At 42.3% G+C, this 17,919-nt stretch overlaps 1 protein-coding gene across 2 annotated transcripts in view; it reads left to right on the top strand.

Annotated features, from left to right (window-relative positions):
• fibcd1b (fibrinogen C domain containing 1b) overlaps positions 1 to 17,919 on the top strand; it is a 110,928-nt gene that overhangs the window by 18,736 nt on the left and 74,273 nt on the right. The window contains exon 2 of one of the 2 annotated variants that reach the window (XM_082169052.1): positions 14,952 to 15,035. The exons of the other annotated variant lie outside the window; for it this stretch is intronic. Coding sequence (XP_082025178.1) covers positions 14,952 to 15,035 — 84 coding nt within the window. The remainder of the gene's footprint in view (positions 1 to 14,951; positions 15,036 to 17,919) is intronic. 2 annotated transcript variants of the gene reach the window in all.

The raw sequence follows: 17,919 nt of genomic DNA on the forward strand, positions 1-17,919 counted from the left end.
AAAATTATCCTTAATTTTGTAATAATGTAAAACGCGTTGCAGCAGCAATGCAGACATAGGCGAGACAGCTCGCGCGCCTATTGGCTGCTCTGCGGCAACTGCAGCAGCCTATCGCGCGAGGCCTGGCGTGACGTCAGACCCAATCAGGGCACTTCGCGCCCGCTGCGTCACGTCCCGCCGAAATGGGCGTGGTCTAGGCCTATAAATATCGCTCGCAGGCAGCTATTATCTGGTTTTTCATCATCGAAGCAACCAGAGCGTGTGCATGCACGGCAAGATACGCAGTACTCGTTCCCTCTTCTAGAGAGAACCGAGGTTACGTTAGTAACCGAGTACGTTCTCTTACGAGAGGTCTCTCGTACTGCGTAAGATATCTTACGCTAGGGGACCCAGTGTAAAACGCCGTGCATGCTGAGATCTGACACCAAAGACCCAAGGGCGAAAGCCCGGGGTACATATAGTGCACAATCACTCAGTGAACTCACAGAGAGTCCGGGAAGAAGGATGGGTGCAGCCTCACTTTTCCACATAAAGTAGCGTCGAAGGGACGCAAATTTCATCATACAGACAGGGCGGGGTACGGCCTGAACTGATGGGGAAAAAAAATGTGGGTCTTACACAGTTTGCCCAGCTTTAAACTGTCGAAAATTGAGCTGTGCTCAGTAAACGCAGCATTCTGAGCTGAACGCATCAGGTCAGATAATACTGGTAGTTTAGACCGACAGCAGCCTGACCTGCAGGGCGGGAACCTCTAGGTTATAAAACCTTATAAATGTAGACGGGGAGGCCCAGCCTGCCGCCATACAAATATCTTGCAAGGCAATCCCACTTGACCAGGCCCACGAAGAGGCCATGCCTCTCGTGGAATGCGCTCTGACACCCAAAGGGCACTGCATGCCCTTGGAGGCGTATGCCAGCGCTATAGCATCAACTATCCATCTGGATAGGCTCTGTTTCGACGCGGCTAGTCCCTTAGAACGTCCGCTAAACGAAACAAAGAGCTGTTCCGTCTGTCTGAAAACAGACGAGCGAGACACATAAGCTCGTAATGCCCTGACTGGGCAAAGGAGGCTCGCGTCTCTTTCCTCATCAGGGACCGGTAGGGCTGACAGAGAGATAATCTGCGCCCTAAACGGTGTGTTGAGGGATTTTGGAACATAACCGTGCTTAGGTTTGAGTATAACTTTTGAGTCATTGGGCCCAAACTCCATGCACGCCGCGCTCACAGAGAGCGCGTGCAGATCCCCTATGCGCTTCACTGAAGCGAGAGCCAGCAAAAACACCGTTTTGAAAGACAGGTGTTTCAAATCGATTGACTGTAAAGGCTCAAATGGCGCACCTTTCATGGCTTCCAGAACCGTAGAAAGGTCCCATACGGGGACTGAGGGAGGTCTGGGAGGATTCAGTCTCTTAGCTCCTCTAAGGAAGCGGATGACTAAATCGTTCCTTCCTATTGACTGACCAAGCGTTGTTTCTGAGAACGCTGCTATAGCCGCCACATAAACTTTGAGCGTGGAGGGGGCCCTGCCCCCATCCAACAGCTCTTGTAGGAAGGAAAACACCTCCGTCACATCACAGTTTGTGGGTGACACACCACGGGCTGTGCACCAGCCCGAAAACACTGACCATTTCGAAGAATAGAGTCGTCTTGTAGACGGAGCTCTAGCCTGCGTGATCGTGTTTAATACTCCTTTAGGGAGTCCAACATGTACCCGTTGATGGCCCAGACATGAAGGGACCATAGTTCCGGGTGAGGATGCCAGATCGAGCCGCGGGCCTGTGAGAGGAGATCTCTCCTCACTGGTACTGGCCACGGGGCAGTACTTGCTAACTGCATCACGGCTGGGAACCAAGGTTGGTTTTTCCAGAACGGTGCTACCAGCAGTACTGAGCATCCTTCTTCCCTGATCCGTTCTATCACCTGAGGCAGGAGAGAGACGGGGGGAAAAGCATAGAGCGGGCGGCGGGGCCACACATGGGCCAGCGCGCTCCTGCTCTTGGAGAAAAATTCTTGACAGTGAGCGTTTTCTTGAGACGCAAACAGGTCCACTTCCGCTCTGCCGAATTTCTTCCACAGCAGTTGGACTGTCTGTGGGTGTAGAGACCATTCGCCTGCCGGAACATTGTTCCTGGACAGTCTGTCTGGTCCTATATTCATGATCCCTGGCACGTGCGCTGCTCTGAGCGAGCGCAGGTTGCACTGAGCCCATACCAGGAGGCGTTCTGCCAGCCTGTACAGTTTCTCGGATCTGATGCCGCCCTGGCGATTTATGTAGGACACCACAGACATGTTGTCCGAACGGACCAAGACGTGGTGACCTTTTATTTGGGGACAAAAACGCGTCAGTGCGTTGTCTACTGCCAGCATTTCGAGGCAGTTTATGTGCAGGAGCTTCTCCCGTTCTGACCACTGGCCGAAGAACGGTCTGCCCTCGAGCAGCGCTCCCCATCCCGAGGTGGACGCGTCCGTGGACACCACTTTCACCCTCGAGGAAGTCCCCAGGCTTACACCTGATTGGTACCAGTCGTTCGCTTTCCAGGGTTTCAGAGCTGTAACGCATTTCTGATTGACCCTGAGGCGAAGCAAACCGGGTGCCCACGCTTCGCGTGGGACTCGCGCTTTCAGCCAAAACTGCAGCGGGCGCATGCGGAGCAGACCCAGCTGGAGCACTGACGATGCTGAGGCCATGAGACCTAGCATCTTCTGAAATCTCTTGAGCGGGACAGACGCGCCGCAGCGAAAAGAGTTCGCTGTGCGTCGAATGTCTACCGCGCGCTGTTGTGATAGTCGCGCTATCATGGATAGTGAGTCCAGTTCTGTGCCCAGGAAAGATATTTTCTGACTGGGAGACAGGGAGCTCTTCGCCCAATTAACACTCAGACCCAAATCCTCGAGGTGATCGAGTAAAATGGTCGTGTGTTCTATGAGCACTGCGCGAGATTGCGCTAGAATCAGCCAATCGTCCAAATAGTTCAGCACTCGCATGCCTCTCATTCTGAGGGGTGCGAGCGCCGCATCCATGCACTTCGTAAATGTACGGGGTGCTAGGGACAAACCGAACGGCAGGACTGTGTACTGATATGCCTGGCCCTCGAAGGCGAATCTCAAATATCGCCTGTGACGTGACGCTATCTGTATTTGAAAACACGCGTCTTTCAGATCTATTGACACAAACCAATCTCCTTGGCGAATCTGCACAAGGATTTGCCTGGTCGTGAGCATCCTGAACTGTCGCTTCACAAGCACTTTGTTCAGTTGCCTTAGATCTAGTATGGGTCTGAGACCCCCGTCTTTTTTCGGTACCAGGAAGTATCTGCTGTATAGCCCTCCCTCGCTCTGATCTTGAGAGAGAGGTTCTATGGCCCCTTTGCTCAATAGTTTCGTCACCTCGGCTCGAAGTAGATGTGCTACTTCTGCTTTTACCGTGGTCTCGACGCGCGCCACATAGCGGCGAGGGCGTCGGCGAAACTGCAGCGAATAGCCTCTTTCTATAATGTTCAGCACCCACTTCGAAACCCCGGGTAGCTTTGCCCATGCGTCTGCATGGATAGCTAGGGGTCGAATACGAAGCGCGCTCCGCTCGCTCAGCGATGGAGAAGCTTCGGTGTGCTGTAACACAAGCGTGTCGCTCGTGACATTTGAGGCATGGGGCGCGCTGATGACAGCGGGCAGATTGCCCGCGCTCGACTCCTCTGCGGTGGTTAACCGCGAGGGGGAGGGCTGGGCGGTTCCCGTGGGAACTGTCATGTCTATGTGTGGATGTGGGCGCGGGACAGCGGGCACATTTATCACACCGAAAGCATCGTTCGCTTGCGTGAAGCGAGTGCACGTTGGTTTCGTTTTTACAGAAACCGTGAGACATGCATAACGTGGTGTTAGTGGGCACATTCACCATGTTTGAAGCGCAATCGGTCTGAGCCGATTCATGTGCGCGAGCCCTGTGTGACGGGCTGTGCTTGTGTGTAGAGATGGGCACTGGGCAGTGGGCATTCTTGTTACACATAAAGCACCATCGGCCGTGGCCGGGACACCAGAAAAAATTCACACTTATGGAATTTATCTGGGTAGCCGTAAAAACGGCGTTTGTGTGCAGGCAAGCGGGTGACAGAACCGACTTGTTTACTGCAGGATACACTGGAACAGTCACATTTACTGGAACTGAACGAGCGAGAAGTTGCCATAGAAACAGAGAGCGTCAACATGCTGGCGTTTATTGCAGGCCTGCGTGCATTACAACAGGCTTGTTCACTGCAATATTGACATTTCCAGTCGCCTGAATTCCAGAGGGGAATGGGAAATGTATAGGAAAAAGGAGGTTGGTCCGTCCGCAGCGGGACCAGAAAAACTCCCTTTTTTCCTTACGCCAGTGACGCACGGAACACCATAGAAACGGTGTTTGGGTGCAGGCGAGCGGGTTGTACAACGCGCTCGTTGGCTGCAAAATACACATCTGCAGTCGCCTTTTCAGGGAACTGACAGAGCGAGCATTGACGGCATAATTTTATCTGCCGGTAGACCCGGGGATCGAACGCGGGTCTCTCGCGTGCAAAAACCTGAGAGTCTGCCACTGGGCCACAGGGGGAGACACATTGTAACTCAGTTAGCGCGAGTATTATAAGAGAGCGTCAACGTGCTGGCGTTTGTTTGCAGGCATGCGTGTATTACAACAGGCTTGCTCACTGCAATACAGACATTTCCAGTCGCCCGAACTTCAGAGGGGAATGAGAAATGTACGAGAAAGAGGAGGTCGGTCCATCCGCGGGGGGACCAGAAAACGCTCTTTTCTCCTTTCGCCAGTGACGCACGGAAACCATAGAAACGGTGTTTGGGTGCAGGCGAGCGGGTTGTGCAACGCGCTCGTTGGCTGCAAAATGCACGTCTGCAGTCGCTTTTCAGGGAACTGACAGAGCGAAGCATTGGCGGCATAATTTTAACTGCCGCTAGACCGGGATTCGAACTCCGGTCTCTCGTGGGAAAAACCAATGATTCCGCCACTGAGCCACAGGGGGGGAACGCAAAGGTTTTCGGATGCACGAGCATATAAGAGCGTCACATGCTTTCTTCGGCGTATGCTTGCAGGCGCGCTTGTATTAAAACAGGCTCGCCTGCTGCAATATTGATATTTCCAGTCGCACGATCAGGGAACTGGGAATATGTATGAGAAATTGAAGGTCAGTCCATCCTCGGAGGGACTAAAAAACACATCTTTCTCCTTTCGCCGGTGAGTGACGCATGAATGGGGCGCAGAAGGCAGGGTAGCTTTCTTATAACGTAAAGAAAAACTAACCCCGACCGTCCGCTTCCAGCCTCCCTTGTGAGCGGCGCAGTTTGCGCGGCTTGAACAGAGGGAGAGAGAAAGCTAGCCCCGTGACCGCCCGCTCCTGACATCCTCTGTGAGCGGCGCGGTGTGCGCGGCTCGAACAGAGGGAGAACAGGTATCGTCCCCCAAGCAGGCAAGGCAAGCGGGCGAACCGGCAAGCTTTGCGGGTTGGGGGGGGGGGCGGAGGAGCAGTCTCGGAGAAGGATGCCAGGTGAGTCCTCAGAGTCACCATAGGCAGTACCTAACTCGCAGTGAGGGCAGTCGCCGTCAGCGAGTGCGAGAGCTGCGTGATCAGGAAAAGGGGCGTCTTGAAAAAGACGCCCAGCTCTTTTAGTGCAATGGGAGTGTGTGTCGCGGCGGCGAGCACACACACATACATAAACACAGTAGCAGAGAAAAGGATATAATGCCGGAAAGCGCAGCAGGAAGGCAAGGAAGGCGGCGCGGCCAGCGACTTCAGTGACTCGTCCCGCTGAAGGTGCTCTCTCTCGACGGCGCGGCTTCTAATCCAGCTCCAGCGATGCGTGTGCTTCGCTTGAAGGATGAAAAATCGGATAATAGCTGCCTGCGAGCGATATTTATAGGCCTAGACCACGCCCATTTCGGCGGGACGTGACGCAGCGGGCGCGAAGTGCCCTGATTGGGTCTGACGTCACGCCAGGCCTCGCTCGATAGGCTGCTGCAGTTGCCGCAGAGCAGCCAATAGGCGCGCGAGCTGTCTCGCCTATGTCTGCATTGCTGCTGCAACGCGTTTTACATTATTACAAAATTAAGGATAATTTTTGGCTTCAATATCTCGCGGAAAAGGATTTTCCCCTAGCGTAAGATATCTTACGCAGTACGAGAGACCTCTCGTAAGAGAACTCCCGTTTATCGCAAGAACGTTTTTATGCTCGCATGAGGTGGTTTTTCAGGCAATTCGAAAAAGGAATATTTCGCAAAACTGCAATGGAAACAGTTTTTGCGCATTTGCAGTCACCTGACTTAGAGGATGCGGTGTGTTTGAGGTCCATGTATAGCTACGCAAATAATAATCATTTTATATTATTTTATTATATTATAACATTTAATAAGCTATATTTAGAAGACGCTTTTATGCAAAAAAGGAACAAAGCTGAGTGTGGAGCGCGCACTGCATGGCACGGAGGCGCGGGCGTGACCACTTGCATTTTCCTATTAACAGTGGAAACAACTTAAAATACTCTGTCATTTCTGGTCATACAGAAAATAATAATACATTATTCTCAACTACTTTTATTTGTGTAAACTCACAATAACAAGAAAACGTTGTGCTTTTGTAAAATAAAAAATAAAAAATCAGACGCACTTTCATGATCTCCATAAACTGGAGCGTGAGAATTGAAACAAAATATAGCCTATGTAGGCTAAAGCTTGAAATGTCCACTTTAAAACGAACAAATTCGAATCGAAAGCTAATACCTTCTGATTATGTACCTAATCTGTATGAAAGGTGCATTTCTCTCTAAAAGCGCATCTGCTTAACAGCGGAGATGGAGATGTGATTTTAGCCGACACTTAGAAAACAATAGTTTATTTATAATAGGCTATTAATGGCTCTTCTCATTCAGCACTGCGGGAAAAACATCAATTCCAGGTTCTAATTTGGCCTTTGAAAACCAGTAAAATCGACATGTTTTCCATATTAATTTGTGAATATGTTAAATGTTTAATAAAGGGGCGAAAAGTCATAAACAAAAATCAGAAAATGCGTCGGTATTTACTTTTTTTGCGCAGCAGTTTGTGTAGCCAGTTCAAATTAAAATTTTGGTGTTCAACTTTGCGTTTTAAAAAGACAAAAACCGTTCATTTTTCGTTTTTCAATTACGGGTTAAAAAAGGAAAAACGAATGGACAAAAGTAGCCTACATGGATCGTTTGGACAGAATACGAGACAGAGTGCTTTATTAAATTCATAAAAGAAACAATAATTAGCCTATAGGAATACTGGATTCTAAATCTCAAATAAATGCCACAATCAAAACCTCGGAGCAGAAATGAGGGCGAAACACCCAGAAACTCCTTATGTGTCGTTCCGTTCGCAGTACAAGGGTCTTTCCCTGCCATTAATGCTTGGATAACACGCCACGTCTCCTTCCATTATAATAATGTCTAATGCGGTGGCAGTGATATTATATAAACCAACGTCCGTTGCCGTGATTTTTTAAATGACTTATCGTGAGAGAAAAAAGGACGTTTAGTCGCATATAACATCGGTTAATGGAAACGCCGTCATTTCGCAATAGTTTTTTTATCGATATTTAGATAATAGCGCAAAACATTTGCGCAAATCTGTAATGGAAATGCGGCTATTTACACCGCGAGATATTCAGATATTTTATGTGGGGAAGGGGGATTGGTTTGTTAAACTATGAATGTGAAACCATAGTAAAAACAATTGGCGTTGATTGACGCCAATCGGACGTTCATGTTTTTTTTCCCGTCTATTTGAAAGTTAGGCTAATAAACATGTTGCGTTCTATACGGCCTGATTATGTCATTTTTTAAAGTTACATAGCCTGCCTCCAGTTTTCCTCAACTTGACTAATTAAGAGGCAATAGGCCTATTTGACCGGCATATCATCAAAATGTCCGGAAAACGAAATCTCTGCCGGTCACTTTGACCGGCACCATTTTTTTCTAGCGGAAACTCTGACACACACACACACACACACACACACACACACACACACACACACACACACACACACACACACACACACACACACACACACACACACACACACACACACACACACAGAGCTTCACGCACAGACTCACACACTATATGTACATGTATGATGATTCACTGTAAAAATTAGAAATATTTGGCAATATATTTAAACAATTGTCATGCCAATAAAGCACATTTTGAATTGAATTAAATTGAGAGAGAGGATATTTAGATTATTTAGAAGCTTTCATTACAATCTCCATAATCACTAACTTGTAGCTGCAAAAAAAAAAAGAACAAAAAAATAGATCATTAAGGTCTGTTGTCTTGGTCTAGCTATTTTTCTTCAAAGGACCTACATTTAATGTATGACGCAATGAGGTTATTTTATTTTTAGTGATATGAAACCATAATGTACTCCAAAATCTCTGCCTTCCAATTGGCTCTGGAGAGGCCTAGCCACCCGCATTTCCCTGAAAAGAGTTTCTGATGACATGTGAATCAACGCACAGCTTTGGAGGTTAGTAGCTACTCAAACACACACACACACACACACACACACACACACACACACACACACACACACACACACACACACACACACACACACACACACACACACACACAGCTCTGAGAGTTCTCTAATCCACCCACTGTTAGGTAGGCGTCCTCTCTAATGCTCACTACTGGAGAGAGAAAGTAAGCTGGGATGGATTGGTGAGTGAAAGAGACAGAGAAGTATGACAGATGGGCGAGAAAAGAACATACATGATAGGTACAATATTGAAATATAAGGTGACAATTAAGCTTTGTTGTTCATATGAAAGTGTGAAAGCCTCTTTTCTCACTCATCTTGTATTCAGAGAGCAAGGCTTTGTGTGTTTTCCCTTGACTGTGTTTTCTATACCAAAAGCACTTTGTGCATTGTGCTTTTGTGCTGGAAGTTGGGGATTATATATTTGGTGTCAAGTGTTTTGAGTTTAGTCGTGTAATTGTCTCCTTGGAAGCATTGTAGGGCTTCCTGGGTGTATTATTGGAGTAATTTCATGCTAAGTGTTATGTGTGGTTTACAAAAATACTCTTGAACTCTGTAGACATTTACAGTTTTGAATTAAACATTATGACACCAAAGATTCCATAGATGCTTTGAAACCTTTTTGTGTGAATTGTTTAAATACACTTTATCTTAAACCTCAAATCTATTTAATCTGAAACCTGAAAACTAATTGAAAGTATTTTAGTATTTTAGGGCTTTTCTGTATTTTATTTGATACAGCAGTTTTGAAGCCACAGTAAGTGTGAGGAGAATATAGAGGCGGCATAGGAAAATGACCAGAGTTATACTTGAACACGGGTCACATGCACAGGCTCAAACGGGTCACCAGGCCATGTTTACAACAAATGAAACCCTGTTTGAACCTCAAAACAAATCTTTGTCCAGAAATTGAAAGATATTGTTTGTCCAAACATTTGCTTTGGATATTTTTGGCAAAAAAATAGTTCTAAGCAAAAGTTTATGTAAATGTGTAATTCCTGCCCATCTCAGAATTTAGGGGTTAGTTCACCCAAAAATGGAAGTTGTCATCACTTAAAGGGTAACTCTCGCCAAATTGCAACCTAGGCTATTTTTGTTAATCTACCCGAGTCAAACATTCGTGTAAAAGCATAATTAGAATGGAAACGCCACTTTTAAGATTGACCGTATTTTCGTTTTCGGTCAAAATGCCTTTAAAGGCACAGCATGTAAGTTTTGCTGCTAGAGGTCACTTATTCGAAACGATAACAAAGGCATAGCTTGATAACGCAGTGAAAGAGCATGGAATCATCGGGGTTGTCATCTTCACCTCCACAACCGATAGAGCAATCCGACAAGACTCAAGCAGAAATCATGTTCATGGATAAGCTAATGTTTTAAAGTTTTATTAACGTTACTGTGGTATATAGCAGGGTGGGTCCGAGAGCCGTGGGAGCGGAACAAGGCTGGTGGAGCGAATGTTTACGAGAGACACCTGTGCGACACACCGGTCTCAAGTCCCATGGAGGAGATCCAGAAGAATTTAAAAAGGAATTATGACCGTGAAGGGCGAGAGATCAGGCCTGGGACATTTTACCATTTTTATTATGTTTATATGCAGCAGTTGGCCGCTGCCACTCCTTTCATTTTGTTGTGCATGTTGATTTTACAATTAAAGTTAACGTCTGCCTCCTTCTACATACAGGTCGCTTTATTTGACATTAAAATTTGTTTACTTCGTCAAAACAATCATACTAAAAATACATTTGAGTGTGTTGAAAGTTAAGTTATAACATTACTCTGTGCGTTTGCTTGGTGGCTGGTATGAGACACTTGTTGCACATTGCAATATGCTAGATCCATATTAGAATATCATATTAATAAAAGCTTCATGACTTATGTTGCTGAATGGCATTCAGTTAATTTTAAAGTATATTGTATGGTGGAGAAAATGTTTTACAATCTGTTGATTACAAATATAGCTCTTTAGATTAAGCCAGGATTAGGCCTTAGTTCTATTAGTGAATTTGAGTCGATTTTATAAACATGCCTTAGAAAAAAACATTACTGATGTGCTTGAGACAAAACAATGGCACTAACTTATTTTAAGATGTGTCAGTGCAAGTTGCTTTCAGTTAAGACAGTTCAAACAAGCATTTTAGTCTGGGACTATCTTAAGCCTTGTTTGTGAAACCGGGGTATAATATATTAAAGAGTCTTTAGTGGTTTCTACTGATGTAAAACCGGAAATCAAGTGTAAGATGGATATGACGTCATTAATGCAAGTACACAAGTCAACAAAATATAGGCTATAAAATGTCTATATTATGTGATATTATTGTTAATAATATGAAAGGATTGCTTCAAGCTCATTGAAAACGGTGTCCTAGTTGTTTCTGCAATTTCTACATCGTATTATATCTGTTAGTTTATGTCTAGCAGGGGAAATCTCAAGTCAATATTCAGTTGTGGCTGCAATCCAAATCAGTTTATCAATCTCAAGGATAATGTCTGAACTTGTGAAACTATCATTAGTGTTAACTGTCTTCTTTATAACCGTTAACTAGTCATGATTATATGATTAGCATGAACACACTGGGCCGGAATGCAGGTGTCTTTGTCTCTCAGTTCAGCTCGAGACCACCTGTCATTCAATGATTGCCACAGAAATCAGCCCACAGTGGATTAAAGATAACACAGCTAACCACAATTTTGAAACCACATCAAGCGATCATAATTTGAACGATAATTTTTGACAGAAAATGCACATCACACACAAATGTAATTCCTTTTTCTCCCACTGTGTTCATGGTGCTCACAGTTTGTCAATAGTTTCTTACATATTTCCAATAACAGTGTATTGTATGGATAGAACTGTGCCCTGCATTGTTCCAAAATACACAGGCTTTTGAATAGAGGCCCATTGAGTATGTCCCTCTAATGGAGTGAAGCTTCTCTTTTTCTTCCAAAGTAAATAAATCTTGAGTGCAAGAGAAAACCAGGACAATCCAGTTTACCCATTTATGCTTCAAGATGCCCCTAATTCTTCGCCTCAGATAGCATCAGATTCAGTTCACACATGCCTGTGGCCTCGGTTGCCCCCAGTGTCTCAGCGGTGGATCTTTTTGTGTGTGTTTGTGTATGATGTCCTTGGCTTGCCCTTCTATCTCATATTTGTAATGGGCATCACTTCACACCCGATAGCATTTGGGGTGGATTAGAGTTGAAGGAGCACCCAACCGCACACATACAGTACACACATTTGTTTGTCTATCATGATGGAGACTTTCCATTGACTTCTGTTGTTTTTATACGAAGCTGATGATATTTGTATCCCCTTAACCTTAAAAAATAACCCTCACACAAATGTACGTGCATGTTTAGAGTTTAATTAAAACATTATTTAGTATGTTTAATAAGCTGTTTTCCTCATGTGGACTGTACAATGTAGGTGATTTCAGGTTTTACTATTCTTCTGGGGTCCATGTAGGCAAAACCTTTCCAGTTTTCAACTTGCACTATGCAGGTGAGTGCACAGAGAGAGAGAATGGTGGAAGGAAGGGTAAGCCGAAGCAAATGAAATTGAGAAAAGAGATAGAAAGAGAAAGCGAGTGATAGAGAGTTCATCTTTGTGGTCAGATGGTATTGATTCTTAGGTTATACATGCATTATTCACAGGAAACTCTCCTATGTATGAGTGGAGATATATACACGAGGAGCATTGGTTGAAAAATCCATTCGTCTTCCTCACTGTGGGATATCTGTGAAATGTGGAATTTTGTCTTTTTGTCATGGCCTTAGTTGAGATTGTTGGAAACCTCAAGGCGTGTCTATGACTATAAAACAACAATGATACTAAAGTAGTGAGATGGGTTACTGTACAGTAGTATTGAGTTTTTTATGTGTGTGCCACATATGCAAAAGATGGATATTGGAAAGATAGGGAGATGTGTTTTGTTGTCTGGAGATTTGACAGGCAGTTAGAAAGGAGAAGGAATGTTGGCAGTTTTATTTGAAAGACCAAAATGCGTTTTAATACATGAAATGTTACATTTTATACGATTGTGTATACTGGGCATTTAAAATTCTTCCTTTCAATTCGTGATTTTGAATTTGAATTGAATTGGAATGGCAGGAAAGAATGAATAAAGAGTAATTAAGAGTTAATAGTAAATTACATTTTATTTTGCAACAAACATATTACAAATAATTAATTAGGCTTTTCCATATCTTAATCTTTCAAACTCTAAAAAGCTCTCTGGGAAATTAAGTGTTTTTCTTTTGTGCTTTTGTTATTCAGTATTAGATCAGTATTTTATGTTTTTAAAAGAAGTTCTTATGTTCACCAAGGCTCCATGTATTTGCCTTTTGTGTCACATGACCTTCAAAAATCATTCGGTTCTTAAGAAACATTTCTTTTTATTATCAATTTGCTTAATATTTTTTGTGTAAAATTTTTTTTAGCATACTTTGATGAATAGAAAGTTCTAATGAATATAATTTATTTGAAATAGAAATATTTTTGATAAATTTAGGTAACCTTGCTGAATAGTAGATCTAATTATATCACTATGGTAAAATCAGATAGATTTGGTTTTTCAAGTGGAATTTAATGTGAGCCTGTATGTAAATGAAATATAGGAAACCTCTGAAAAGCCAATCATGAGACTGTTTTTGGTGGTACAGTGACAAAGCACAGATCTAATTTCTGCAGTTCAGTTGTTGCCGTGTAATCATTTACTTTTAAAGCTGTAATACTTTTACACTGTGTACTTGATTTAGTATTTTTTAAACAAAACCAACGATTTGACCACCTGTTCCTGCCAGATAAACTTGCATGTTTGGTCAATAAATGATATTGTTCCTAGACAGTTCTTACAAAATGAATCCCTATAATCTCGTCCTGTTTAGAAAAAAAATAACCTGCCACTGAAAAATGCCTGCTTATGGGTAGTGATTTTTACCACTGGGTGAAAACTGCAAAAATATGAGCACCACAAACTCATAAAGTCTCGTTGTTCCTTTCTGTTTCACAATTTGTTTTCTCTCTCTCTGTTTCTTTGTCTCTCTTACTGTTCGTATCTACTGAAACTAAGTTTTGGCTGTCAGAATACTCCGTAGTCAGTATGGGTGGTCTGATCTCTTCAGGCTCTTCACCTGCTTGCTTTGTTTCCTCTGTCTCTTTTTTTCTTCCTCACCCCTGTGACCGGCGTAATTCGAGGCTTATGATGTGTCTTAAACCAGGGAAAGAAAGTGTGTAAAGCTTCTACGTCTAAATTAGCTTAACAAGTAGTCAGCTTATGCAGACCTGGAACACTCTTGTTCTCTGTCTCTCTCTTCATAACTGGCAGTATCCATGCATGTATCATGTGAAAGTTACTGGGTGTTTACTGTACATGGTTATGATAGGACCAGAACAATTGGATAACTGCACAGACAAGGTTAGTAAGTGATTGTATGACACTAGTCTCATGTTAACAGTTATAATGTCATGTGGCTACACTTTTGAAATTGTGTATTTTGACATTTATTCTGTTGCAGTGCCTTGCAGTAAACAATATTTAGTGTTTTGTTTTCACAAGGTTGACATTGTTTTGGGTAATTTTGTTGAGTAAAAAGTCACAACCCATTTTACATCCAAATTGTGATGTATTTCAATGAGGTAAAAATTAATTATTTGAGATTTTATCCATTGTGAATTGCTTTAATCATAGCATGTTTCTCTATAGGTGGCTGGATAGGAGGGATTGGAAAATAAGAAAGTCTAAAAATAAGTGTAAAAAAAAAGCACTTTGGAATAACATACACCATTGAGTTGTTTGGTTCAACAATCTGTAAGAGTGATTGGAAAACAGGACCATCTGTGGAGTTTCTGAAAGCGGCATTACAGAGAGCACTGACAGGCCTTCCTAATATCTTAGTGATCTGATTTTGTTACCATATAGTGAAAAGCTAATGTAATTTTGTTATTGCCTGGGACATAAAAAAGGAAATCTGATGAGATGGTTATGAAAGTGTATATGTGACCTTATGTGTTGGCAAGATAAGAGGAGCTATATTACTAAAAGGGCATTATTAGAGCAAATGGATGATTCTCATGCCGCACACACACACACACACACACACACACACACACACACACACACACACACACACACACACACACAGGTTTGTTTGAGTATAGGGAGAACATCTCATAGACTTCTGTCTCATAAACCTAACCCTCACAGAATCCTGTGCACAACATTAGATTAAAAATACAACCTCGATTTGACTTCTGATTACAGAAGACGGTAGTCATGATATTTCACTATATTAGTGATACATCTGGCCTTCACAAGTTTAGCCAAACCAGTACACACACATACCAAATGCCAAAGAAAAACATCACTTTATTTAGTTTTATGTTTGTTTGTTTGATGCAGACATTCTGTGAGTGTGTGCCCAACTCCTCTCAGCTCAAACATCGCTGGTCAGACTCAAACACAGTCAGACAAACACCGCCCAAGGTAAGGGCTTCAATCTCTCACACCATTATAGATTATTAGTTCCTGGAACTACTGGAGCATATAAAGTGGGGTCTAAACGTCTGAGTCTACATTGCAAATCTGAATTAAAAAATTAGTTGGACATAAAAAAAAAAAAAAACGTTTTAAACAAAGGAACATTATGACACTAATAACTAATAATATAGTTTGCAATGCAAACTAAAACAATGGTTTTCGACTTTTTGACCCCACTGTATCTTGTATACATCATTAAAGTGATGCATAGGCTTGTTCTTCACAATTCAGCATCTATTTCTCCTCAAAGGAATTTCCACTCTCTGGAATTCTATTCCCCAACACATTCGCGACCTTCAATCATTACATGATTTCAAAACCCACCTTAAAACATATCTTTTTGCTTCTTGTGTCTCTGATCCCTGACTTTTTGAGGACTTTATTATCTTTTCAGTTGAATTATGTTACCTATTCAGTTTACCTGTATTGTTTACTGTTGTTGACTGTATTGTCTACTGTCATGTTTATTTGTATCATATTGTAAAGCGACCTTGAGTTTGTAGAAAGCTGCTTTATAAAATAAACATTATTATTATTATTATTAAAGGGAAATTGTAGTTGTCAGGTGTATGCTTTGGTTCTGTTCAGTTAGTAATCCCTCTTCGCCATGCGCTTACAGCAGTGAGCAATGAATATAAAATGGAGGATTGAATCTTGCCTTCGGAAAATTGATGGGCTTAAGGAAAGGATTTTACTATATTACACCTAGCGTTTCATATGTAAACCTTTCATGTCTGTCTTTTAAAATTGCATATTTGTGATTGTACTGATAAGCAGTCAGTCAATATAAGACTTGCACACACACATTTGGCTTATACTCTGCATTTCATTATTCTTCCCTGTGTGTCAGCCCTCTTATATGGATTCATTTATGATCTCATATCTACTGAAGTGTCGTTGCATTCTGAATATTTTATGCAAAACACTTTTTTTTCAGAAACATCCTTCATCTGTCTGGGCGTTAAAATAAAAATTTAAGTGAATGCACCAATGTGTGGGACAAAACAGACGTGTTGTTGGTGTTTGTGTTTAGAATAACACGTGTATGTGTCTATGTGTGAGAGAGTTTTGGAAAAGGGACAAAGAGAGAGAGAGACTCTGAGAGATAGTTGTTGCAATTTTCACTCAATAAAATACTACACGCACAAATAGCTATCAATCTACTGAGGCTCAGCTGGAAAGAATCAGGAATAGAACATGGAAAAGAAAACAGTCACAATGATGGTTGATCTGCAGGGAAAATGGCTCATACTGTATAGTCCAACCATCAATACTGCTTTCAATCTTTTGAGAGTTTGCAGTATAAATCTGTTTTTAGCTGTTTTTCATCTAGATGAAACAGCTGTTCAAAAGGAAAGTATCCAGGGGGCACTGGATTGAGTTAAATTGGATTACATGAAGAATTTAAGCACATCAGTCATACCTGTTAAATAAAATAACGTTTGTCCTTTAGTATGAACAGTTGGCTTGAATAAATATGAAACATTAGACATCAATGAATTATGCTGGACCTGGATGCCCAATGTGTTATGTTGTCTTGTCATTCATGCTGATATTTTAATTAGCTGGAAAGTAAATTTGAATATGTTTAAATAATGTAAAAAAAAATGTTTTGATTAATTAATTTAAAATATATATTTTCAATGCATGTAAATACGTGTGTGTGTGTGTGTGTGTGTGTGTGTGTGTGTGTGCAGGTTTGGCTATACTTGTGTGGGCTAAATGTCCTCACTTGTATAGTGAAATATTAGGACAACCGACTAGTTAAGGCATTTTACTTTACCTCACTATAGTTAAAAAGGCGTATAAATCAGCCAAAACATGTTTTTATTTAAGTTTACTGTTTTGTGCATGTTTCTGTGATGGGTGGGTTTAGGGGAAGTGGTAGAGTAAGGCCATGGCTATATAAAATATCTAACCTGATAGAAATAATTAACCTGAAATATTATGCGATGTCCTCACTCATATAGTGAAGCAAACGTGTGTGTGTGTGTGTGTGTGTGTGTGTGTGTGTGTGTGTGTGTGTGTGTGTGTGTGTGTGTGTGTGTGTGCATGTGTCTGTGTGTGTGTGTGACAGAATACCAAAACCATAAACCAGACTCAGAAGTAATTCTTTGAAGGATAAGCCATGGTATAACAAAATATATTCAACAAGTACCGTGTGGTTTGATCCTATTTAATTCATATCAGGAGCTTATCACATCTAGTGCCTCTACATGTTCCACTAGCCTTCAGAGATGGAGGAGAGAGGATCTCTGGTCTCTGAGTAAACTGTTCACTGAAGTGCTTCCCCGAAATCTTTTTTATATTCCCAGAGTTGATCGTAAAAGCCAACTCGTAAAGCAAGCCATTAACCACCCATCAGCATGGGCCAATGCCAGCATGGCTGTTTTGCATATTTTATCAGAACATATGTGTATGCACCTTTTTCAGGGAATATTTTACACAGAGAACACACCAACACTGCCAGTGCATCATTGCACACACATGTCCAGACTACACTTACACACATTTGTTTGGATGGTAAAATCAAAGTGGTTTATTTTTTTCCTATTACGGGAGCACTGTGGAGTGAATAGATAATTCACAATGACACCACGTGACAACATTGTGTCTACGTCTTTGTGGTTTTAAGATTCTGATTTGTAAAATGCATTTCTCAGATGAAGAACACATGCTTACCATATAAAGCTCATACTTATGCTTATTTATGATTGTTATTCATTCAAATAATAATACATCCTTACATGTATACAAGCCCTTCTCTCAGCACTTTACAAACATTTTTCACTATATAATATGATTCCTATGAATAGTTGAAAAGGGAAGA

The sequence above is a fragment of the Leuciscus leuciscus genome (assembly GCF_965113295.1).
Source record: "Leuciscus leuciscus genome assembly, chromosome: 5".
NCBI lineage: Eukaryota > Metazoa > Chordata > Actinopteri > Cypriniformes > Leuciscidae > Leuciscus > Leuciscus leuciscus.